Source organism: Ambystoma mexicanum, chromosome 1p, assembly GCF_040938575.1.
Source record: "Ambystoma mexicanum isolate Mex_15411 chromosome 1p, UKY_AmexF1_1, whole genome shotgun sequence".
NCBI lineage: Eukaryota > Metazoa > Chordata > Amphibia > Caudata > Ambystomatidae > Ambystoma > Ambystoma mexicanum.
This window is the reverse complement of record NC_090921.1, coordinates 199469457-199496289: the sequence shown is the minus strand read 5'-3', so window position 1 is coordinate 199496289 and position 26833 is coordinate 199469457. Positions and strand designations below refer to the sequence as shown.

At 42.1% G+C, this 26833-nt stretch overlaps 1 protein-coding gene across 1 annotated transcript in view; it reads left to right on the top strand.

Annotated features, from left to right (window-relative positions):
* Positions 1-26833, top strand: part of LOC138467544 (extracellular calcium-sensing receptor-like) — a 150078-nt gene that overhangs the window by 89010 nt on the left and 34235 nt on the right. Inside the window, exons 5-6 of the mRNA XM_069607691.1 lie at positions 7887-8717; positions 21992-22118. Coding sequence (XP_069463792.1) covers positions 7887-8717; positions 21992-22118 — 958 coding nt within the window. The remainder of the gene's footprint in view (positions 1-7886; positions 8718-21991; positions 22119-26833) is intronic.

Below are 26833 nucleotides of genomic sequence, written 5' to 3'. Positions count from 1 at the left end.
CTCTTTTGAAAACCAGTCTGTCTTTCCTGAGAATGGTATATCCATTTAGGATAGCCAGGGAGAGGACTGGGCCAGTGTCAGGGTGCAGACATGTTTCAGTCATCGCTGGAGGTCTAGGTTATTGGACATGATGAGGTTGGTGATGTCAAGGGCATGGCCCAGGAGGGATCTAGCATTAATAAGAGCTCCATTAAAGTGGGTTATTGTCTCTGCTTTAGTGTCCTTGGAGTGACACACTTGTTTAGGAGTATATTTGGGGGTAGCAGTGATCAACAGTTTGGTTAAAGTCAGTGATTTGGTGAGAGTTCTAGCTGCTGCTTCTGTGGCTATTTCAGTGGTAGTGACACCTGTTACTGGTTGGGGCATTGTCGCAAGTAAGAGTATTGGTGAGTGATATGCATAATGGGGCATCAGCATTAGGAATGTTGGGCTCTGATGAAAGTTTGGGAGAGTTCCAGTTGCTACTAGTGGACCCAGATATATTTGAGGCAGCAACAGTGTGGGTTGTTTGTCTGTAAGGCTGCTCCATAATGTCTCAGAAGTTCCTGTATGAGTGTCCGGCCTGAAGGGTGGGCCTGATGTAGTCAAGGGCCCTCATTACGAGTTTGGCGGTAACCATGCCGCTATTGGTGGCATGGCTGTCGCCAAAATCGCGTCGGGGTCCGGGTCCTTGGAATGAGGATTTACCGGGCCATTCCAAGTTTGGAAGGCCCGGTAATTCCTCCCTCCAAGGACCCGGACACGGTCCTTCCCCATTCCCATTTCAGCCCCCATAGGGCTGAATGGGAATGGGAGAGGGAGCAAACAACGGGCCATTACGAGATGGCCTGTTGTTTGCTCCCTCTTTCCCTCGTGGGACCCTGTAAGCATGCCTGGTTTTCCCAGGCATGCTTACCGTGTCCCGCAAGGGGAACTCGTAATGCGGCGGTACGGAGTGAACGGCGCCAGCACCTTTTACGGCGCTGTTCACTCCGTACCGCCAGGGTCATAATGAGGCCCAAGGTAATTTTGTCCAATGGGGTGGAGAGGCTTTGGTTCTGGATGTGAGATGCATATTTCTCTGTTTGACAGATGGGATGGCGGTTTATAGGTCCTGCTGGCGAGTGGCTTGGTGAGACGCTAGTCACTTGTTTCTATTAATGAGGAAGCAAGGTTTCTTGGGCCTTGAGCCCATCTTGTTTGCGGTTGTCTGCTGGTTAGTGGTGGTGTAGTGTGGCCATGCATTGAGCAAGAAGGGAGTTGGTGGGATGCTTAGTGAGTTGGGAAGTGTAGAAGACATTTTCAAGGAGAGTGTGTATGTGTATTTGGAGGTATTATAAAGCAGGTACTTGGTGGGGCAATTGCCAGTTTGTGGGTATCAGTAGCTTGGTAGGGGCAGGTGAGAGTAAAGTTGGCCATTGTGAGTGGATCTTGGTCCCATAGGATTTGCGCTGGCTGTTAGGTGCCAAGTGGCAGACTACAGAGGTAGGTTCAGCCGGTGCAACTTCATATGGTGTTAGGGGTGAAGGGTGGTACCTATAATGGTAGAGACGACTTTGTTGAACAAACAACCTGAATCTCCAACAAGATAAAGATGGAAGACTTATGGCCATCAGTCAAAATTATTAGGAAACATTGTGGGCCCTCCAAGGGGTTTTCAGGAACAATGTAAAAAACAGCTATCCCTTCCAAAATATTGTGATCAGGTGAAGACCAAACTGCCTTCTTTACAAACTTTGAAGGTGTTGCTAAAATGGGTGGTTGGAACTGGGATCATTGGGCTAGCTATTTACCCCATAACTACGTGTGGGAGGCCCAACAAGCTTTCCAGTCTCTCTACCCAGATGGGAGAAGCCCTTGTGTAGAAGTGAACGATTGAGACAGTAAGGTGAACACTATTGATTTTGGATGCAACACTTATGTTTAGGTCAAGGTGTAACTGTCCGACAACTTTCCTTTTTAGGATTAAATGGAGATGCTGGTGATCTAACAATTAATATGCTCCTTATGTCCTTATTTACAAAATGCCATGTGGCAACTTTGTGAAACCCACCTTGGGAGAAGCTATACAAACAGCCAATGCAAACTAATGAGCCATGTATGTCAGAGAGGCTATTGGAGGACTGAGGAATTGAGGTGATTTAAGACCTTCAGGGCACAGAAGGGAAGATAGTAGAACCACCTGGATACCTGGTCAAAATGTCACTCTCCCAACATGAGAATATACACAGGACAAGCCCTCCCACCGGCTGGTGTAAATATGGACCTCATCCACACGTTGTAAGATTATATGTCTGAGGGAAACCAGGATACTTTGCATGATGCTGTTATGAATTGTGCATGCGTGTGTGGCGAGTGTGTTGAAAAGTTATTGTAAGGGGTGGTTTTGAAGAGAACTGTAGTGAGTGAAAGGAGGGTGTGTGAGTCAATGTGGAGGAAGTAGTAGTAGTAGACAGGACTAGTAGTAGTAAGAGGTAGGAGTAGTGGTTTGGATGTGGGGGAGTAGGAGCAGAAGGGATGAGTAGAAGACTCAACATGGGAGTAGTAATATGAAGGAGTAAAAGTAGAAGGGAGGAGTAGTAGGGTGCAGGAGGGAGAAGTGGCAGGAGGGAGGAGGGAGGAGTACTAGTTTTTCACACACCCTCCACTCCCCACCTTACCTGCGACCCAGAGATCTGCTCCTAACTGTTTCCTCCACTGGTTGCTTGTAGATGCCTTGCTGCCAATTCCCCACACTCCCTTGTTGTTAGCTCCCCACTTACATGTTCACTGCTTCCTTAACTGTGTTCTTCCCCCTTTGATTGTAAAGTGATCTAATGATTCCCAAAGCTATGTCCACACTCAATAAATACAATAATAATAATACTAATAATAATAATAATAATAATAATAACTATAATGTGGAGGATCAAGTAGTAGAAGGGAAGGAGGTGTAACATCAGAGGGTGGAGGAAAGACTTGATGGAGGAGTCAGAACATAAAAGAGGCAGGAGACTGGTTGGGGGAGTGAGGAGAAACCAGATGAGGACAGAGTAGGAAGGGTGAGATGAGAAGGAACATGCTGGATCCAGATCTGAATCCAACAGGGCACTTACAAGGCACTATTTCCCAATATCCCTTTGAGACCACTAACAACTGGCTAGAGTAGGGAACGCTAGGATGTTCCTGAGGGAGATTAGAGAGGTAAAGCCAAACACCTTTAGTTTATTGTCACAGCTCATTAATTATTTAGCATACAGAGGGGGAAAGAATTGTGAACACTAACCTATAGTTATGAATGTTGTGGAGTAACGTTGAGGTAGATACAGTTGAGAGAGAGGGCTGTACATAGGGATCAGCATGTCTCCAATAAAAATCATTAAACCACTGATGAGACTACAAGAGATTACTGCGCCTTGAGTGAGAAGAATTCATCTTTTTCAAAACAAAGTCCTTATTGTAACAACATTCTTGTAAAAATGTTTTAGTAAGAATATACACTTGTATTTCTCCTACAGGGCAACAAGTGAAATAACATGCTAAAGTGAAAGCTAACAGTTAAATACCAAATTCCAATGCATGTTGGAAGTGTATTCTTTATTAACAGATTTCTTCAGCTACCAAGCCACTGGAAGTAATAGGAATGTGAATGAGATGTTAAATGCAAATGTTTTAAAATTATATATCACCGATATAAAAGTATAGTGAGAGAATGTGGTATGAATTCAAACATAAAGATATACATTTATACATAATGCCCTTCATTTTATCTAATTGGACATGTAGTATAATGTAATAGTTACAGTGCGTAACAAATAAATAAAGTAACCTGTGAATGAAGTATTGTTTCTGGATATCATATAATACAAAAAGGATTGCATATTCCCGGAGGGGGGATGATGGAAGTGCCAAAGGTACTGTATCAATCGCATGATTTTGTAACTTAATCTCTGCTTTACTGTACATGATACATATTTGAAATAGTTTTCAGATACTTAACAAATGAAATTCTAATGATGATTGCCAAACAATTAGCTTATTTTTTAAAATGTTGATAATCTTCTGATCAGATAAGGAACACACATAGATGAAAAATCATGTCTGGTTGTAGTTTCTTTTGAGGGGTTTTCTGATGCTTACTAATAGCATCACAATTTTCAATATCAATATCAAATATGAGCTTGACCTATTTGCATGGTCAGCAATAATGATTTGGAGGATTTTACATATGTTTAGTATCACGTGACCTAAACCTCTCCTACCTGTCAACCACTGCTAATATTTTGGTGCTTCGTTTTTTTGGGCCTTTTTCCCTTGTTTAAGCTGCCTTCCAGTCTCTTTTTATTTTGCAATTGGTGAGCTGGTGAAAGTGGATCTGGGGGATGTGACCTAAACCACACCCGCCGCTTAGGCCTGCTCCTTCCTTTGCCTTCTTTACTGTTAGTACGCAGGCATCTCTCGGCAGAGCGTCCAAAGTGAAGGGCAATCAAAGAAAAGGGCAAGACCGTGTTGGTTCTGTTAGAGCCTGGTAAGAGCCAAGCCACATTTATTCTTCTACTGCTACGTCAGGTAAATATCACCATGTGTCTCCACTCGCATTCTCTCAAGGGGTAGCACAGCCAAACACCCAAAGCAGCCTCGGACAGCTATTCTGGCAAACCTCATCAATATCCCCCGTACACCACTGCAACATGCGCCCTCTATTCACACACCCTGGTTAGAATGGTTAAGGATCACTCAGCGGTTGCTCTTTCTGCTATCAGCTACCCCATAACAACAACAATCTTGATGGCCTTTCCATTACTGACACATGGTTTACACTGTCCTCCCTCTACATCTTGGATGCTCTCCTACCCCCACGACTAAAGTTAAAAACTGGAGGTGTGGTGGAAGGTATCCATAACATTGACTGGCCTTGTATGGTGATCCCAACCCCCATGCACAGCTTCTTTGGATCCCTGTCATATTGGTTGTCAGTTTTCCATTTCAAACTACAGCTCAGTTATATTCCTCTTCATTTACAGCCCACCTAAAGGGAGTGGTAACTTCATTGATGAACTTTCAGACTTTCCTCTACAACAGTTGGCTACTCTAATAATATCCTCCTCAGTGATTCCACATCCCAACGTCCCAACCAGCAAAACACCTAAATGACTCCCCATTTTATTTCACTGATTCCATGGACCTTAACAGATAATTCTCTCCTCCTTGCATGTCAAACGTCATACGCTCAACCTAGTCTCCATCTCCCGCCTGATCCTCACATGCTCAAACCCCCTTCCTCTCAGCTGGATTGACCATCTAGCAATCTCCTTTCTCATATCGCACACAATTCTGTCCAGGATATGGTCAGTCCAAATGCCCTGTTATTCAGCACAGATCATTGAAGACTTTGTAGACACAATAGATGCAATTTTCACAACATTCCTCATCACAGGGAATGCCTCAGCTTTTCTAGATACATTTAACCACCTACTTTAACGGCTGGTCCAGACCAGCCGTTCAGGTCGGGTCCCGCAAAGGGACCTCGTAGTAAGGCGCTAAGTGGTTAACAGCGCCACAGCCTTTTACGGCGCCGTTAACCACTTAGCGCCTGGGTCATAATGAGGCCCCTTGTCTACTAAAGACTCATCAGACACCCGTTCATCGGAAGCTTATCGAGAAAGTCTCTGCGACCCAAGTACTTGCCAGAATCGACCAGCTTGACCTCCTCAGTGATTGCCAGTCTGGCTATTGACCCAAAAGCAGCACAGAGACTGAAACAATCCAAGTGGTGGATGATATGCTCAAATTCACAGCCACTGTGCACTTGTATCGCCTAGTCTTCTTATACCTCTCAGCTGCCTTTGACACAGTTGATCACCAAATATTCTTCTTCCTCCTCTTGCACAGAATGGGCTTCTCTGGAACTGCCCTAAAATGGTTTAGTTGCTACTTATCCAGCAGACACCAGGTATAGAGGAGCTCATTCAGATCCAACCGACTCCCAGTCACATGTGGTATCCCCCAAGGGCCCTATCTATCCCCAATCATCTTCAATCTGTGCATGGATCCCTTGGGAACTCTCCTAAACTACTCCAGCCTAGCCATCCATCAGTATGCCGATGACACTCAGCTGTACCTTAAAGTCAGTGGGCCCCATGACATTGCTTGCCTCCACGTAGGCCTTGCTACTACCAAACATGGACATCAAACACTTAAATTAAACTGAACCCGACCAAGACTGAATTTATCCTCATTGGTCCCCCACACCAAACAACAACTTGTTCAAAAATGGCTGGATGTCATGTGTCATGAAGGATTCACCCATCAGTTGCCAAACTCAACCAAATTCCTTGACTTCATTTCTGACAGTATCCTTTCCTTCCAAAAGCACATAGCCAAAAAGGCCCAAACCACATAGCTATAAATCCACACATTCCGCAAAATCAAACCCTTCAAACCCATGAATGCATTGCGTGCGGTGGTCTAAGCCTTCGTTATCTCACACATCGAGGCGGAAAAGCCCTTCTTTCTGGGTTTTCAGTCATACACCTGGCCCTCTCAAAGCAACACACAACGCTACACCTAGCTTCATTACAGGTGTCCACAAATTCGACCACATCTCTCCAACACAGTGCATGATTTACTGGCACCCCCTCCCCACCTGAATCATATTGAAAACGGCATCTATCACCTACAGAGCTGTCTTAAATGGAACGCGAATATACTTGGTGGATGGACTCCACACCTCCGGAGTCTCTTGCAACTCACATAGCAAAGCATATGAGAGAAGAAAACACGAAAGCAGTCCTTCTGCCACACTCCAACCATCTGGAAGTCAATCCCGGGAAAAGACTCAGAATGTCCTCACTATCTGCCAATTCCACAAAACATTAGCATTGTGGCTCTTTCAACAACACTACTTTGATACTGTATAAAAGGCCAAGCCCAATACTGGCACAGTCCTGTTGCAAAGTGGTCTGATGCTCTTGGGCTAGGTTCTCATTATAAGCAATAAGATATAGGATATTTCCAGGTCCACTCAAATTCTCTTTATATGATAGTCTTCAGAATTAAGCAAATAAGGCTTGGAATGAATGTTTGCCTCATCTCAGGGATGTTCTGAGGAGTCTGTGGATCTCTTCTGAAACCCTCGTCACCAATCAAGTATTGCAACAAAAAAAAGCGTGGCATGTTGAATGGTTAATAATGTGGGAATCAATTTTAGGATACAATTTACATTGTGACTTGGCCTGTATATTTAAAACAATTTCTGCATTCCCATTGGAGAAGTGCATATTTATGGTTTAGTTTCAGCCTACTCCTAACTAATGAAATTATAGGAAGATGAGGTTATTTGCAAGTGGAGCAATGTTTTCGTTTTTGTGAGACCACCTTAAAGTCGAATCTTATTTTATATCTGTGTGCAATGATTGCAACTCTAGAAGCGGAGGATACAACATCGTAGTATGTTTGTCGCAAATCTTGATAGGATCGATACTGCAATCCTTTTGGGGACATATTTTTTCTAAGTAATCATATTTCACTGATCTTAACCTTGAGATTTGTTAATCGTGTTTTTAAATATAAATGGATTTTTCACAATGTTTTTATACTTGAAGATTGAAATATTATTTTTGTGTAAGGTTTAGTTTCAACCTTTGTACAATAAAAAGAATATATTTTGAAATAGTGTGCAGATACATAAAAAAGGGAATTCGAATGCTGATTGCTAAACGATGAGCTTATTTTATAAAATATGTATTGTCTGCTGATCAGATAAGGAACAAACAGAGATGATAAGTAATGTCTGACGGAAGGTTCTGTTGAAATCATTCACATGCTATCATTTTCAATGCACATGCATGACTGGGTTCGACATAATCGGCTAAAAAAATGTGGTATGTTGTCTATGATGATAATTTAGTTTCATCTGTAAATTACAGATTAGCTATTTTTCAACAAACCCGCTCCTCAGCGACCGTAACCAATTCCCTTCCTTCTTCCGCACAATTCCCAGTGATGACTTCCAATCCCTGGGGCTTGCCCAATTACTCATATACTTTGGATGGACCTGGGTGGGATTTTTGGCTGAGGACACAGACTATGGACAACAAGGCATCCAAATACTGCAGGCACACCTTGCACACTCTCAGACGTGCATTGCCTTTTCCGAGAGCATTCTCACCAACGTTGCACACAGGAATGCATTTCATATTGTTCAAGTGATTAAAAGATCAACTGCAAATGTCATTGTTACTTTCTCCAATGATGTAAATCTTGTCCCCATCTTAGAGGAGCTAATGAGATGGAATGTTACAGGAAAGATTTGGGTTGCCAGTGAGGCATGGTCAACTTCTACTCTCTTCTCAATGAAGAAATATTCTGGAATTCTTTCCGGGGCCATAGGGTTTGCAATACACAGTGGAGAGATGCCGGGCTTTCAGGAGCATCTTGCCCAAGTGCACCCTTCTAAGTCTCAACCTGATGTGTTCATAACAAGATTCTGGGAAGAAGCTTTTGGCTGTAAGTGGATAGGCCAGAAAGCCTTCAACACTGCAAGGAGCAACCAAACTAAACTGTGCACTGGTGCGGAGGAGCTGGGCAGCCTTGAGAATATCTACAACGATGTTCAACAATTAACAATAACATATAATGTCTACATTGCAGTGTATGCCATTGCATATGCGTTACATGATCTGAACTCCTGCATAAATGATGGTGGGCCATTTCCTAATGGAAGCTGTGCAGATATTTCTGATTTTGATCCATGGCAGGTAAGTAATTGTATTGCAAGTGTAAGGCTATGTCAGTGTTATCATTGAGAGTGGTACTGATGTATCCATCAATATAACAAGAAGTTTGGGAATTGTAAATAGGCCACTCCTTTTTAAGGGGTGGGACGAAAGAAAAAATTCCTACGCTTTCTAAACAGTTTGGAATGCTATTGATTGTAAACTGTACACAACCCTTGTCAACAGGTTCATTGCATTGTCTGTGTGGCCTTAGTGCTGACATATAGGCTGGTGTGGTGTACCCTGTGTGCTTCTTTAACCGTTGTTCTGTGTAGGCTCTGTGTGATGGTGGTACAAGGCCTCTATGGAATCCATATTATCTTTCGTGAATGTCAATGTGAATGATAAATAGGATATCTACGTTAGTTCCAGTTCCATATAGGGAAGTCAATAAGCAAGTGTCAATATAGACCGCTTTCATTGGCCTAACAAATGTAATGTGCTTGTTCACAAATCCAGTGGTGGGGCTGGGGATCTGTATGTGTCGAATTAAACTGAAATATTTGTAGAGTGCAACAATTTGCTTCCTTTGTGTGTGGAGTTGCCCTTTGAAAAACTGACTTGCAGAAACATGTTTTCTAGTGAAGGATAAGATGGTGGAGAAAAAAAGGCAAGTAAGATTGCAATCAGGGTAATGATCTGTCCTGTTCAGTTTATGTTCTGATGTTGTTTGAGCGATGCTATGGGAGGGCTGGATGTGCTGGATGCAATAGTGTGGCAGATTATTTGGTTGAATATAATGCCCTGTTTTAATGGTCTCTTTTAAACACCACATGGCCTTAATTATAATTTACATTGACATATCAATCAAACGTGTTAAAAAAACGAAACAAAGTAAAAAAGAAGTTCACTAGCCACTTCTCTATAAGGAAAAAAAAGGCTATTTTTGTAGGCTTCAGTGAAAATATAATGATGTAAGCTAAAAGTGCTTCTGTATGTTTGCTAGTGTATGAAAGTGAACACGGTGCACTGGGTTAATTTTTCAAGCCTTTTTAAACGCACCATAAAAATGCTGGTGTTTGCGACACATGTCAAATACTGAAATCAGATGGCTGTCAGAAGGTTCTGCACTAATGATACCTAATAGGGCGAAACCGGTCTGCAGGTTTCTCCAGCTTTGTCAATTGTCTGTCTTGGGTTGAAGAGGCTATTTATTAAATAGCACTGCCCTGTAAAACAACACCATGTTTCTAGCGCTGAAGGCTTGTATGTGGGCTGATCTGCATACCCACAATGCTGTGCTCATGTGGCACTGAGCAGAAGGTGTGACTTTAGAATTGATGGCTACTGGGTGGTGCTGTAGCATGTGATCAAATGGCTTGTTTGACTTTCACGTTTCAGGTAAAAGTTTTTTTTGTAAGATGTTTTTAACTCCTTATTAGTGTTCTATATGGAAATGATACACCGAAGATTCACACATCAGTGAAGATAGGAGAAATCTACACTGGCTTACTATCGAAGATAGAGTACAGTTCAAGACCCTGACGCTAGCCCACAGGGGCGTCCATGGGAAAGCCCCAGCATACCTCAAGAAGAAACTAGTTACATATTTACCGAGATGGGGACTCAGGTCTGAAGCGTAGGGCAACTTCATAACCACCAGTTTCAGGAAAACCAACAGACTCGGCAAAGCTTTTCACACCAAAGCTGCGACCTTATGGTATAACCTCCCACCACAAATAAGACTGGAGCTCTATACATTACCTTCCAAAAGAAACTCAAGGCTCACTTGTTTAGATAACTCCCTTAATCTAAGCCAAAACCAACATGTTGTCCCGTGACTTCTTTGTATAATGTGATTCTGAGTGTACATGTGGCACCCTGATGCCTGCGGGCTACGGCACGGTAGAAATAAATAAATATATATATATATATATTACAGGGTCTGCAATAGCGATGCTGTAGTTATGATTAAATTATCTTTCCAATAGGAAAAGCAGTTTGTGGGTGATTTATAACTTTGGGGACATTTGACGAATCTGGACAAAACTTGCACAAAAATATATACCTGACATCTGAATGATTTCAAAAAGCTTCATGCGGGTTTGTCAAGCAGGGGGACATTTGTAGAGGGGTTCCCAAATATTTCGAAATCCAGATTGACTTGAGCAGGAAAATATGTTCCTTGCCACTACAGCCTGAAACTGCTGAATGGATGGTCACCAAACTTGCACGTCGGAAGCTGGCCTGGCCCAGAAAGTGTGCTTTAGAAAGTTTGATGTTAAAACAAACACCAGATAAGGAATAAGTGCAAATCGATTAGTGATATCTTCGTTTGGTCCGTGGACTTACTTCCTGATTCGGTGTACAGAGAGGTCTCTGCACAAATGATGGAGCCGTGCAGTTACATAAAACATTACATTGCATGTCCTCAGACACCGGTCAGGGGAGCCGATTGGTCAAAGAATAAACTCGAGGTGCGTCAAAATACATGTGGTGTAAGCAGTCCGTGATGGTTGTTTGCGGACTATGCGGCATAAAAACGTTTTGGAAAACAGAGTTGTGGCTGTGCTGAACAGGAAAGAGTTCCTGGGGGGTAGATAAGGAAAGAAATGAACACACGTTTTTGGATAAAAGAAAAGAGATGTTTTCCGCATTGATTGCAGACTCCTCCCTTGTTTGTGGCACTCGCAGAGTTAGCAAACTGCTTTTGATATGTTGGGGATGTGTGACATTCTTTTGGTGAATTTTTTATTGTTTGTTTACAGTATTTGTTGGTTTGGGTTTAATAGTGTTGTGAAATCAGCTCAAAAAAGTTCCTAATAGCCCAGAGGACCTGGAGTCAATCCAAATCATACTCAAAGATAAGGTAGACAAAGTTCAAGGCAAAATCCAGCTTACTTATCAGTCAAATAAAGCAGGGACAGTATAGAAGTATTGCAATCTCACCGCTCTCTGCACATCCATTACAAACAATGATTTCATTAGTACAACCTCATCATAAAGGACATTCTCACATTATATGAGTTCACGAAAAACTCTGGGGAATGGGGAATGGTTAGTGGTGGTGGCTACATATACACTCTACATGGTTGAAACATCTAATTGGGATATACTTGTCTGATGGCTCCTCCTGAGACCACCCATATATTGATAAAGGTTAAACTATGTTCTCTCTGTGACAAGGGGTTGGTTGGCACATAACCTGACGTGCAGCATAACACCAGGACTCTGATAGGGTGGCCTGCTGCTAACCTACCATGGACAATTGACAGGTCATCAAGACATGAGCCAGATGAAGAGTAGGGGATTGCTTTTCTTCCACTTAAAAAAGTGAACCATCCCGTATGTCTAGGCCATGAACCAGGGTGATCTCTTTGTACTTGCGCGTGTGCAGTGCCCCATGTCATTGTATGTATGTAGGGAGTATGGCAGGTGTCCTATCTGTGTTTGCTTCTAATGATTAGGCAATGTTTTCCAATTGTGGGTAACGTGTGATGGGACCGTGTTCGGGTTAGATTTATCCTGTATTTATTAAGAATGTACCTAACATTAATGTGTTGTGCTTTATGTTGCCGCTGGAGATACTCTTGAGTTATCCTTCAAGGAGTGTTTTGGCTTATAGTTTGACTGCTAACAAAGGTCATCTGTGTTTTTTACAAACTTTAATTAATCTTGGAATATATTATTATTAATAATATTAATAATAATAAGAATAATAATAATAATAATAATAATAATAATAATAATAACAATAATAACAATAATAATAATATTAATAATAATAATAATAATAATTATTATTATTATTATTATACTGCTTGCATCTTGGGAATTACTATCCCATGCATTTGCTCCGCCGTTCCTTTTCTCCCATATTTCACTTTATCCTTGTCTCAGTTGTTAGCTAATGTCTGAACTCTGCACAGATCTGTATTTCTGTGAATTTAGCATTTTGAATTCTCAGCGTGCTGCGGCTTCCATTTTGGAGAAGATTGCTGCCCCATTATACTTGTTTTTGTGTTTTAGTGAGCAGTATTTGTGTGTCTTTCATCTTACATTCAGCTTATAGATTGGTTATGTTACATTCTAGTGGATGCTTTGTTAGTATTCTTCATGAATAAGTGTATTACTGATTGTACTTGTTCTGCAGGCAGAGTGCACATTTGCTTCGTGTCTAATGCAAATGTATTGTTATTATGTATGTTTGATTGTTTTGCCATCTTTAGCTTAGGTTACTTCGTTATCCTACTGTACCTGCCTGGGATAAGGGTGGAACGGTTGTCTTAGTGAGTAATGTTTATCAATTGTGCGGCATTGGCAGCGGGAGGGCCAGAAGCTATGGATGACATATTTGTCTGCCTCCCAACAGTTCTGTAATGGGAGTTCTGGAGTGTTGGATAGCAGTTGTTTGAGTAAGCATGACTGTGGCCTTATGTACAGAAGAGATGATATATTGGATTGACTGAGTACTATGACAATGGATCAAATTGATGATGCTATTTAGAGAATCAATCGGAATACTTTTGTAATGCGGCTTCAGGAGTTTGGGTACGGTAGTAGTAAGATTAAGCATGAATGTGGTCACTGGCATGGCCACAGCCATGCTTACTCTGATTACAATCACAATGGATGATATATTTTTAATTGCCATTGCCGTTCCTGTGGAAGGAATGATACATTTCATTGATGTTCACAAATAGTGGACATGGCCACAAAGTATCATCTGTGTGTTTCTTTGTCTGCAAAGAAGAGAAAGTATAGTTAGTTGTAGAACCTGTTATGGAAAATACATATACTTTAATTGTATGCATACATCCACTTTTTTACACTCATAAATAGTACATTGTATGAACTTTGTTTTCTATAACATTTGTGTGTGGTACACTGTTGTTGTATTAATATATTCTAATCAATGGGCATCATTACGAGTTTGCCGGTCCGGATACAACGGTACCAGTAAGCTTGCCGGTACCGTTGTATTCTGACAGGCAAAATCTGAGTTGTGCTCGCTGGTGCCTTTCATTCTGCTAGGTCTGACCTGGTGGAATGAAAGGCACCCGCGAGCACAGCAAGCCTATAGCACCGGCATATAGCACCAAGCCTATATGAACCGTACAGATGATACAGGCATCCCCATTCCCATTGAGCCCTATTGGGCTCAAATGGGAATGGGGATCTGCTGGTACCAGCACCCGCAAAAGGGCAATTACCGAGGTCCAGCGGGGCCTGAATACCCCAGTAATTGCCCATTTGTAGGTGCCAGATATTTTAAGGAGTTTGGCAGCAGCCTGCCGGTTTTACCAGCAAGGCTGCCGCCAAACTCCTAATGAGGTCCATTGTGTCATTGGAAAAAAATCGAAGTTGGATTTCATTTTGATTATCTTTATCTCCATTTTTTCAGACTGTGATATTTTTGGAAAGTAAATTATTATTATTATTATTATTGTTAGAAAATGTATAGCGCACAGACTAAAGCCAGAGGACATCTAGGCACTAAGAGGGGCGACAGCCCAGAAACCCTCAATACTTCATACTCTGACATGAGGAGGGAGAAGGGAAATTTAAAACAGATGAGTATTCACCGCTCTTCTAAAAGGAAGATATTCAGCAAGTGTTCTCAAAGAAAACGGGAGAGCATTCCACAGGCTGGGGGCCAGCACTGTAAAAGTTTGACCACGCAATCGCTTTTCGATGATATTTGGAGTTCTTGAGAAGCGGATTGGATGCTGAGCACACATTTCTCACTGGGCAGTACCTTTCTAGTTTCACTCTTAAATAATGGGGGCCAACATAGTGTACAGCTCGATGGATAACACAAAGAATCTTAAATTCATTTTGGGCGCCCACTAGCAGCCAGTGCAGACGGTACAGAAGCGCTAGTGAGGGGGTTCTGGTGAGGCGTCATGAGTGCCAGTTGCACTGCTGAGTTTTGAAGCACCTGCATCTGTTGGATCTGGTACTTGGGTTGTCCCAGGTATATACCATTGCAATAGTCCAATGAGTCCATTATAGTGGGCGTCACCAATGATTTGCTGGGGGAAGCAAAGGGAGAATCTTCCTCAAAGCCTTCAGTCTCCCAAAACCTGCATTACCGATTGCAGAAATCTGGGCCTTGTGCAATCCATTTGGTAAGAGTTTAACCCCCAGGATTTTAACTGAGGCACAGGGAACCGAACAGGGGCCAAGAGACTGAGGCCAATAGAGTGAGTTCCAAAGGTGATACATTCCCCAAGGACCCACCACCAAAACTTTCATTTTGCTTCCATTAATTTTCAGCAAATTAACCGACATCCAGCTGCCTACTTGCTCCAAAAAGTCCTGCAATTTCTTAGGGGGCGCTGCTTGAGAGGAGTCCAGCCGAAACACCAACTGTGTATCATCAGCATATGAATAAAACAGGAATCTGCATTACTCAATGAGGTCAGTTAGGAGACGGATATACAGGTTGAGAGGGGGCTACAAAGCTGACCCCTGCAGAATTCCACAAGATAACTCCACAGGAGGAGAAAAACATGATTGAATTGAAAGGAAACTGTTTGAGATTGGCTATCAAGAAATGATGTGAACCATGCTAAGAGAGGTCCAGTAATACCAGCTTGTTCCAGCCAGCTCAATACAATTAAACAGATTGTGTATAAGTAGAAAGTACTATAACAACAGTATGGATGGTTTAAATACTTAGATAATAACAAGGGGGGTCCTGGGAGACTCTCTGCCAGACATGAGTCCTGGTTACAAGAGCCTTACCCAGAGTCTTTAGCTCACTATCTTTCACAGAGAAGAAATATCCCAAACATATCAGTCTTTGTCCTGCCCTGGGGCAGTCCAGCACCGAAATGCTAGGCAAATCTCCTCTGAACAAGAGTACCAACTGCAACCCCATACACATGTTTCGGTCTGGTTGAACCTCATCAGTAGGGTGTAGCTGTGCCTCTCTAAGAATAGTGAGCAAGGGGTCCACGTCTGGATTCCCCTAGTAACTTAGGGTGAGACCCAAAGTTACTTGAAATATGCTAATAACAAGGGGGATCCTGGGAGACTCTCTGCCAGACATGAGTCCTGGTTACAAGAGCCTTACCCAGAGTCTTTAGCTCACTATCTTTCACAGAGAAGAAATATCCCAAGCATATCAGTCTTTGTCCTGCCCTGGGGCAGTCCAGCACCGAACTGTATATTATTGTAAATATGAATTTAAATTATAATTATTTAGCCGTTCACGGTGTAACATACGTCATTCTAGCATATCTTAAAGGTCAATATCGGTCAGTAATTCATAAGGTAAATTCTGTCCCCTTTCTTAAAAATTGGAATTATCATTGCTTCCAGGAAGAGAGGTCCATGGTATAAGAACAGTATCTAAGTTCCATCGATTACACAGGCCATCGTAATAGGTCTTTGTAGAGCCATAATTGTCAACCTTGTTCCATAGCGGAGTCCCTGTGATGGCATACGATTGTGTAGTAGCATAATTACAGCACATACGTTTAGTTTTAGCTCGTGAGGGGGCATTCGTCCTACAGTGTTTCGCTATTGGGAGACTGAAACATTGAGCGGTTAATTAACTGCTCATTGGCACTGGAGCACCGTGCCCTGTTTGAAAAGAAGTGTGGGGAAAGAAGTAACTTGAGATTATTCTGAATGTTTGCACTTGTGGAAGGTGAAGGTGACTGTGTAGAACTGTGCTCATTCTGTTTGGTAAAATGATAGCTATTGTTGAAGTGGAAGGCACACAGAGGTGCATTTGGATAGCAGAGGGCAAACTATCACTAATAAGTTGCATCAGCTGAGTACAGAAACATATTGTAGCGTTTTATATATATATATATAGATGAAGAAAGGAATATTAAGTGGGCTTTTGTGAGGTTTGCTGATAACCTTTGCTTTTGAGTTCCAGAAGTGTTGTTACATTTAAACCAACCACTTCTTTGTACGGAGGACCACTTTTTGAATGTGTGAAAGCTGTGTCTCAGGTCAAGATATCAAGATGTTACATTTTGATGACCTGTGATTAATAACAAATTTAAATGTATGATTGTTCATATACTTTGAATTTAGGTATAAGGTCCGCGGACACCAAATTCTGTTTAAAAAAAATCTACACTTATTTACATGAATTTAAATTCCAAAGAACGAAGATAAGGAAAGAGAATCAGAGTGGGAAACAAAATTAGGGAAATTCAGAATTGGTATAGGTACATGATTGGGTAAAGGGGGGATAGAAATGTCGATCACTAATGTCCTCTAGTATTTCCCTGAGGGTGATTGTTGGGGAAAAGGGTCACAAGAACAAGACGCATAATGAAAATAATATTTTGAGTTACATGAGTCACACGGAATGCTCCCTTTCAAAGCCATTGCAAATGGGGAAAGGCCATATGCAAATCAGGCTTGGTCCCACCCCAAGAGGGGCAGTCCAGCCCAAACTGCTTGGAAATATCACTTGTACACGAGAACACAATGCATTGGCTGTTAGGCAACCCACCAGACCATCGTTCTTCGCCTTACAGATGCTGCACAAAGGTCACCACAGGCAGATCTAGAAATGTAACTATCTACAGCGCTGATTGAACTAGTGATGTGTGTAAGGCTTAAAAAATCTGGTGGCATTTCATTCTTGAAATGTAAGCCAGGCCTGATTGTGGCATTCTGACTGCTAAGGGCACCTCATTATTAAGCCAGCAACTTTTGCTGTCACAACAGTGTCAACTCTGTTGCAGGGCTACCTATGACAGGACAGATGTTTATTGATCACTATGCTTACTCTATCCACAACTGCTCAGTGAAAACATAGCCAGAATACTTCCTCTTTGATTCCCCAAGCAGAAAGTTTCAGAATTTGCCACAAGCCAAAGAAGCATTTGCCAGTAGGTACCCTGGGAATGGAGATTCAGAGGCAACACTGGCATAACAAAGCCAGCCACACACTACAGTGCTGATCACACACATGCCCATGAAGCCAGCAGGCATGGGAAGAGGGTGGTGTTGGAGTAGACAGAGCGGGCAGATGGCTCTGGAGAAGCACCATATGATCTTGCTTTCAGTAATGGTTATTTTCACTTCTTTGTCCCCTCCATTTCCTGCAAGCAAGGCACTCTAGGTGTGATGTCATACGGCAAAGGGCACTTGTTACTTACAGGAATGAGGATTGAGCACTTTCCAGTGAGGCATTGAACTAATTCCTTGTGGAATTTTGCCTTTAAAAGAGAGAATGACCACCTCATTCTTTTTTTTCATTCCTGGACACAAAAAAAGGAAGACAAATACACTGTTGGACCTCTGATGGGCGTGCAGTCCATTTCAAAGTCCACTCACTGGGATTTGATGACAGAAGGCATCAATGAAAGAGGAAAGATCTGTCAGCAGCAATCCCTCCACAAACAGTTGTGGTGAACTGCTGTGTGCCACAGCCTGACACTCTTCTAGCTGCACTGGAATCAGCCTTCTCACTGGAAGTGATGGAACATCTCTAGGTGTAATCAAATCTCCCTGAACTGGGAGTGCAAAGCAGGAAGGGCACACCTTGTCCTGGAGCCCCTGGTGTTGGAATCACAGCAAACCAGAAGCCCAAGAGAAGCTAGAATCATATTTCACCTTTTTAAACCGAATGCTCGACAACCCTACAAGCTGACCATGCAACCATAGTGCTGCTCTTGAGCTGCTTACCTGTTTCGTTGTGCAATTCCTATGCTGTCACCATTGAGGCAGATGAATATGTCATCCATAGCTTCTACCCCTTCCCTGCACTAATACTGCAAAGATGAGTGGCGTTGTTCGCTGAGACAGCCATTCCACCCTTATCCCCCACTGGTGCAACATGGTTTCGAGATAATATAAGCTAAAGAGGGTAAAAGCATCCAAACTAACGTTTTAACTGTAATAATGCAAGCATTAGACATGAAGCAAACCTGCTATCCACATGCGGAACAATTACAATAGGTAAATTATGCATTTAGACATGAAGAAAGCTAACATAGCATCCACACACATGAATAACACTAACAGACCAATGTGTAAGGTGAATGCAGCATGAACAACATACATATATAGCTTGCTAACCACAGAAGCAAGGGTGTACTTGGGCAGCCATCTTCCTTCAAATGGAAGCCACAGCATGTGTTTAAACTGTAAAAGTATATTTTGCAAGAATACCGCCTGATAGTGAACATTGGCCTAAGCACATTCGAATCGCACTGTAAATCACATTTTCAGTTATCTGCCATTTTGATTAACTTCTTTTTTCTGTCCCATGTTAGAATTTGTGTTTTCGGCTCCAGCAGAGCAAAATGAACTTTGTACTGTGTCAACATAGATATAAGCATGCAGAAGCTGCTAAGGTGGATTGTTTGTCCTGCACCGAGGGAACCTTGGAGCTAAACAAGAGCCGTGCTAATTAGTAATTTAGATGCCATCTGTATCAACAGTGTCTCCCCCATTCAAATAGCGAAACAGAATGATCAATATCTGAATAGGTGTTTTTGCAGAAATCTTTGATTTCGCTCCTTGAAACTAAGCTGACTTTAAACTTAAGAACAAATGTTAGACAAATATAAGTACATGAAATAAGGACTGTTACCTTTGTGTCCAATGTTTGAAAAACATATGAAGTGTTTAACAGAAAACAACCAGCTATTCAAGAATGTTTTAACATGTATTAGTTATGTGGAAAGGATATGTACCATAGGTAAATGTATTACACAAAGAGGGGCTAGACGATGTGTCTGGGATTGTGAGAAAAATGTATAAATACTATAAATGTCCAGCACTCTCTCATCTCACAGTGTCTTTTTGTACACATTGCGCGGTGTTGAGAGGCAGACAGCTGTTCTGCTAAAATAAAGTGTACTTGTACCTTAGTACACGTGACTGGTGTATTTCTATTTTGTGGTATTAAGCCTCGATATTTGTTTAATCTTTCAGATGGCGCTCGAATAGGGACCCCCAGGATTAATGTCACATCGCTAGACGAAGACGAGGCTGTCGGAGCGGGATCAGAGTGTGACGGGGGCCCTGCAAAGACAGACACGATTCCTCTGCAATACTGCACGCCCGATCCCTGGACGGTGAGGAGCATTTAGTAGGACATCACAACGAGGGTCCCCGTATCGAGGCCGGTTTCGTGAAAACACCAGCCATGAAGATTTGTAATCCGATCTGACCCCTTTGAAGTTTGAAATCAGGTGAGTCGTGCCCCGATTCTTAAAAGTCCTGTTATTGGTTGCAGTTTTGTTTTTGCAAATACAAACAACGTCAGGTAAAGACAGTGATTTGATATGCCTAGGAAATTATCATCCTGTTTCAGGGTATTATTCCGCAGAGAGAGACAATCTTTGAAACAAGGCCAACCGGTGCCACCCGATGGGTCACCGGCTTATTTTATGTATTGTAATTATGGCCTAGGAACTATAGTATTTAATGAAATTTGGCACAGACAGACCAGACGTGGTTCTGAACTTCAGTGGCCAGTCCATGGTAGTTTTGAAATTGCCCACCTAGAGCATTTAGAATCTGTATTGTTGAGAAAAAATGCTAGGCCTGCAGCATTTGATGCAGTTAGAGATTGGGGGAGAGAAGCTATGCAGCAACTCGAAAGTAGAGAAAAGCATGCACGTAGACACATGGCGAATGCTGAGAAAGCATTGTTGCATGATCAGCAGGTACAGTCAGAATCCATTAGAAATATGGATAGGGCTTTTTAACTAGATGTGCAAAAGATATATCCCTCTCAGGATTTTCATACATCAGAGGAGTCACTTAATACAATATTGAATGAACGTAGAACTGTTTTAACTGCACCACCTCCTTATGTGCCTCCTCCTGTTGTTGTTCCTCCTCTTCCCATTGTTGTTCCTCTTCCTCCCATTGTTGTTCTCCCTCCTGCACCTCCACCTTTGCCGACAGTTGCCATTCCCATAGCTCCATCTGCACCGCCAGCAGTATAGCCTCCACTATCTATAGACTCTTTGCCAGGTGGTTCTGCTCCATCTGTAGTGGTTGAAGGGGCAGAAGCTGATCCAAGTATAGTGACTTGTGGCAAAGTATGTAAAGTCAGAAACAGAGAATTGTATAGATTGGCTAAAAAGTACATCGAAGAGGGTGATGAATCATTTGTTTTAGTTGTGATTCCTGACCAAGGGGGTATTCCTGAACAGAATATTTTGATAGAACGAGTGGGAAAGTATTAAGTTGATATATGGAGTGATTTAACAGACATGAATGTCCCACAGGGGTTGAGGGATTTGAATGTCTTTGCCCGCTCAAGGGACACTGCAGAGAAAGTATATGACCATGTAGAGAAGGTATTTGAGTTTAAAATGGAGCTAGATCGATTACAGGAAGATGAAATGGATGGTAATGAACGGCAAGCTTCATATGTGCAGAAGTGATTTCTTCCTCTATTGAAACCAATGAGTGAATAAATGCGCTTTTGCACAAGAGACGATGGATTTCGGATGTTTCAATTTCTCCCATTGAAGTACATGACACGTTTAGTCAGTATGCTCCAGCAATGCAAAGGAAAGTGTTACAGGTGATGGTAGAATATCTGCAAGATTAATTTATGAAGAGAAAGAAACGTTGTCCCGCAGATTTGATGGTTATTTCAAAGAGAGTTTTTTTGCCCGATACTGGTTTGACTACTGTGTCACTTGATTTAGCCTTGTTTCTTGATAGACGTTCGGATTTGCCTACTTTACAATTGCCAATGAGGGAGGTTCCTCCGACATTTGTTCCAAAAGTAGAGATTCCAGCTAATGCTGAAGCAGGAACACCTGCCACTACTATTAAAGCACATTATGTCTCACAGTTTGTCCATGTTCAGTTTTCTAGACCGGAAATGTATACCATTAGGCAATCAATTCCAGATATAAGGAAGAATCCAACAGGATTTTATAAAGAAATTGAATCTGTCTTGCATTCGGCAGTTTTCACGCTGGGTGATATAGATTTGTTGTTTCCTGTGATCCTTCTTGCTGATTTGTGGAAGCAGATTAGGACTTTATATGATCAAGCAGGGATGAGATGCCTTAATACGAATAGATGGGAAAAGGAATGCCGGTGAGAAACCACCACAGGTGATACTGATGTTGCCAGATAGAATAGTGACTAAATTGAAAACTCTGGTTCCTGACAAATGAATCATATGGGATAAGCTTACGGCTTGCATGCAATTGAAATCAGAGGGTGCAACTGAGTATTTTAACAGATTTGAGCAAGTATTTTCGGATTTCAGTGGTCAAGACTTAAGAACCGAGCCAGGAAAGAGGCTGTTCATTGATAAGATTGTGCGTGGATTATTGCCTGAAATCCAATCACAGATAATGACTTCGGAGAATGCATGGCAAGCGAATTCACAATCTGAAGTGTTACACATGGCTCAGCAGTATGAAAATAGGGTTAATACAGAGAAGGAGAAGGTGGAAAAGAAGAAGGGAGACCTGAAAAGTAAAGTGTTAATGCAGCCAATAGCTAGAGGAGCCAGAGGTGGGAATACACAGTTCAGAGGTCCATTTACACCACAGGGTGGCGCACAACTGGGTCCTGTGCATATGTACTACTGTGCATATTGTAGACAAGAGGGTCATTGGCGAGCACAATGTACGATCCTTCAGCAGAGATCAAACAGCACATATGGTGCCATGGGTAGACAATCCAGAGACCGTCTTGGGATAGGGGTTCCTGGTAGAAGTCAGTCTGCACATAATTAACAGACACCATCACAAGATAATGAGCAACAGAGTGTTACTAGTGGGGATATTTTTGATAATCTTTCGAATGTATATTTTTTGGAGGATTTTGGATCTGACGATATACTGTTCCTTTAGGACAGCCGGAAACAGGGTCTGGAAGCGATACCTATTCCCGTTGATCAGAAAGGGCCCTACTTTGCAATGAAGGTAGGGAATAGGGAGTATCTCTTTTGTATAGATATAGGAGCACAGAAGTGTTCTATTGATCATTCACGAATTCCAGTTATTCCACTGCCAGGGCAGGACAACATGTCTGTAGGGTTCTCTGGTATGCCAGTGGTAAGTCTGGTCTCTCTGCCAGTATCAATTTCACTGGGAGCATTCACTGATTCTTATCCAAATTCTATTGACTGTGTTGAAAATTTGTTGGGATTGAATTTATTAAAGGAATTGAATGCTGTGATTTACTGTTCTCCAGATAGAGTGTTGTTAACGATTTTTCACCAACAAACTTCTGTTCCACAATTTTTGTCTATGTCTTTACCAATTGAATTGAATAAGGTCCGACATGTTTATGGGCAGTTAATGATAATGACATTGGAACTTTACAAATTGAACCTGTTAAAATTGCATTGCAACCAGAAGTTAAATTGCCGCATATTCTGCAGTATAAGAATTCCCATGAAGGTGAACAGGCTTTGAAGAGTTTTATTTCTGATTTCGTACACCAAGGTGTAATTGAGGACATTGAGGGAAGTGTGTGTAACAGTCCAAATTTACCAGTTCATAAAAAAGGGGATAATGTGATTACTTTTTGTTTTATTATTGATTTGCATGCAATTAATCAGGTTGTTGCTCCACAGTTTCCAATTGTGCCTAATATTACCACAATTCGGACTATGATTCCAGCCATGGCTACACATTTTAGTGTTGTGGATTTGAAAAATGCTTTCTTTAGTATCCCTGTGCATGTTGATAGCAGATATGTGTTTGCGTTCACCCTAGGGGGACGCTCATTCACATTCACCAGTGTGCCGCAAGGGTACACAGAGAGTCCAAGCATCTATAGAAGAGCCTTGAAAGAACAGCTAGATATGCTTGAGTTACCTTCCACTTGCACGTTGTTGCAATATGTTGAGGATCTACATCTAGCTGCTGATTCTGAAGTTGCTAGCAAAGAGGGCACCGTGTCACTGCTTATTCATTTAGCAGAGCATGGGCATAAGGCTTCATTGAAGAAGTTCCAGTATTGTCGACAGGAGGAAGAAGACTGCCACCTGAATGGATACAAAGCATCTATTTAATAGGCATGGCCTCATATTTTAGACAGTGGATCCTGAATTTTTCTTTGTTGATAAAACCTATGATGGTGCCAACAAAGAAGGAAATTTCTTTGCCTTTAGTGTGGAACATGGATTGCCAGAATGCTTTTAATTTGCTTAAGGCTGCACTGTGTTAAGCACCAGTTTTAACCACACCAAATTACAAAAAAGGCTTTGTTGTGTATGTGAAGTAACATGATGGATGTGCTTTGGCTGTTTTGACACAGGTACATGGGGGCAAGAATAGTGCGTGCAGCTATTTTTCCTCCACGTTAGACCCTGTTGCATACGCGTTGCCAAGATGTTTGATAGCTGTAGCTGCTGCTGCTGCTGCATTCGTAAAACAAAGTTAGGGTATGGTTTTAGGTAATTATTTAACCGTGATGGTACCCCACTCCGTAGATGTTTAAACAGAACGCAGGCGCAACATCTCACATCATCCCGATTAACAAGATGCAAACTGATTCTATTTCCACCGCTGTAGCATCCCAAGTACATGAAGAAAGGAAACATGCCTGACTGAGGAGAGACTTGCCTGTCTACGTAATGGTTCCATGTGTTCTACTCCTTGTCGGTGGAGTAAGCACAAACTCTTTGCTGGTAGTTTGGAATATAGAACCCTGTTTGAAGATAGACATTATCCCAGCTCTCGCAGGGGGAGCTGCCTCCCTCCTCTTTCCCTGTATAGTTATACTTTAATAAATACATAATTTCGTATATCCATTGCTGCCCTGTGTCCTCTGTTCAGCCCCCACACTACAACTGCATATCCAAATTAAGAGATGTCAATTGAATCCGGCTGAACTATTGCCTTCTCCACAAGAGAAGGATTGCAGTGACAAAATGTCACATGATTGCCTCTTTATTACAGAACAAGAAACTAAGGGCAGAATAGATTTAATTTATATACCCTTATAGAATTCACAAGGTTAGCTATTCTGTGATGGCTCCTGTTATAACTTCTGGATGGTACATCCACCGCTGCTTATGCAATCACCACGTTAAACACTAAACGAATTCTGCATAATTGTGCGCAGGCCACAGAGATTATTGCGCTAACCAGAGCTTGTGACATTTCTGAAGGGCTTAGTGTAAATATATATATACAGATTGTCAGTAGGCATTTGGGGTGGTTCATAATTTTGGTCGACTATGGGCTAAGAGAGGATTCTTGACCTCTCATGGAACAAAAATTCAACATGGCACTCTGATAGTCTGGTTGCTGTCAGCACTTGCGCTTCCTACGCAACTAGCATTAATGAAGTGTGCAGCGCACCAGAAAGTGACGGATGATGTAGGAAAAGGGATGCTTTCGCTGACAGAATTGCCAAACAGACTGCTATTGATTTGCACTCAAAGGTGTACGTGCTCGATCTAACAAGATGGGTTACTGATACTTGTATGATGGACGAAGGGATTAGCTGTATAAAAGAAATTCAGGCTGAAGCTACCCCAGAAGAAATTAAACAGTGGGCTGAGGGCCCAGCAGGTCTAGATGTGAGGGTTGTTGGGTGGATAATGGAAAGCAAAGATGGATGCTACCCAATGCCGATGTCACTGCTATGGTCACCATGGCTCATGGCCCAACACACATATGTGCCAAAAAGATTTGCAAAAAGTTAGATCCCGTCTGGTATAATACTAATATCCAGAAAACTGCTGAATGTTTGGTCACAAGTTGCATGATATGTTTGCAACATAACATTGGGAAGGGAAACCGACATCGAAATGCAGTTTTGGTCCCCCCCTCCATGTCTTTGAGGTGATCCATTTTGAATGTATTGAGATGGAACGTTGCCAAAACTATAAATATTTTCTAGTTGTATTCTGTGCCTTTAGCAAATGGGTTGAGGCTTTCCCATTGAAAGATGCCACAGCAATGTAAAAGACAAAGACCATGCTTAAGGAATATTTTCCTAGATTTGGCTTGCAGAGAGTAATTTGGTCTGATAATGGTCCACAGTATGTGCGGGATTACAGATTGATAAACGGTTCCACTCAGCCAGACATGCGCAGAGTGCCGGCCTTGTGGAACGCCATAACAAAATTCTAAAGAACAAAATTGCCAAGGTGTGTGCGCACAGCAATCTGAAATGTCCTAATGGTTTGCCAATAGCCTCATTATCAATGCAGGTGATCGCACAATCAAAGACAGGGCTCTCCCCCTATGAGATTGTCATGGCTAGAACAGCCAATGTATGCAATGCTCCAAGAGCCGAGCAGTTGGAAGATATTGAATATCCGCTCTTGTCTGACTATTGTGATCAGTTGACTCAAAATTTGCGTTTGATTCACCAATAGGTACAAGCAGCCTTCCCTGTAAAATATGAGGGTCCAGGTCTTCGACTCCAACCTGGTCAGTGGATCGTGGTGAAGAATTTCGAGAGGGGCACCTGCCTTGCACCTCATTGGAAAGGACCACACCAGATCCATTAGGTTACGCAAACTGCAGTACGAGTGACCGGAAAGTAACACTGGAAACATGTGACATATGTGAAGTATTCCTTTTCCTCTGCCCTATGACAAAGGATAGGAGAAGGGAATTGATGATCCCGAAGCTCACAACGAGCCTGCTTTGATCAACACCAAGGGTGTCATGAAAGTCCTTCCTGAGCCTGTGGGGTGTGGGGAGATTGCTGCTTCTTCATTTTCTTCTTCACCATTGATCGATCTTGTTTCTGCTTCTCCATCTTCTTCAGGAAACAACAACGCTTTGTTCACCGATCATTCAGTACCTGGAGTTGTAAGGTACAATCTGCGATCACGAGAACAGGATTTTGATTTAGGGCCTGCTGACATTACATTAATGTACTAGAATAGGAAAGTACAGCTAGGATTCTGTGCTCACAAGAAATCCACAAGTATCCACTGTTGAGCCAGTCCCTCATCATTCCTCTGCTGCATACAATAAGAGGGGGAGACAGGCAAAGTTACTTTTTGTATTCTTTATTTATTTATAGAGCATGCCGGGCCGTCAGGCATCTGGGCGCTTTTGAAGGCTTGGGTTACAGTTACAGATTTAAGGTTACATTTGCATCATAAAACAACACACAGGAGTATAAAAAGTAAAAACAATCTGGAGATTTACAATAGTATATACATGTGCAACACAGGTGCATTGATAAAAAATATACAATTCAAGTCTAGA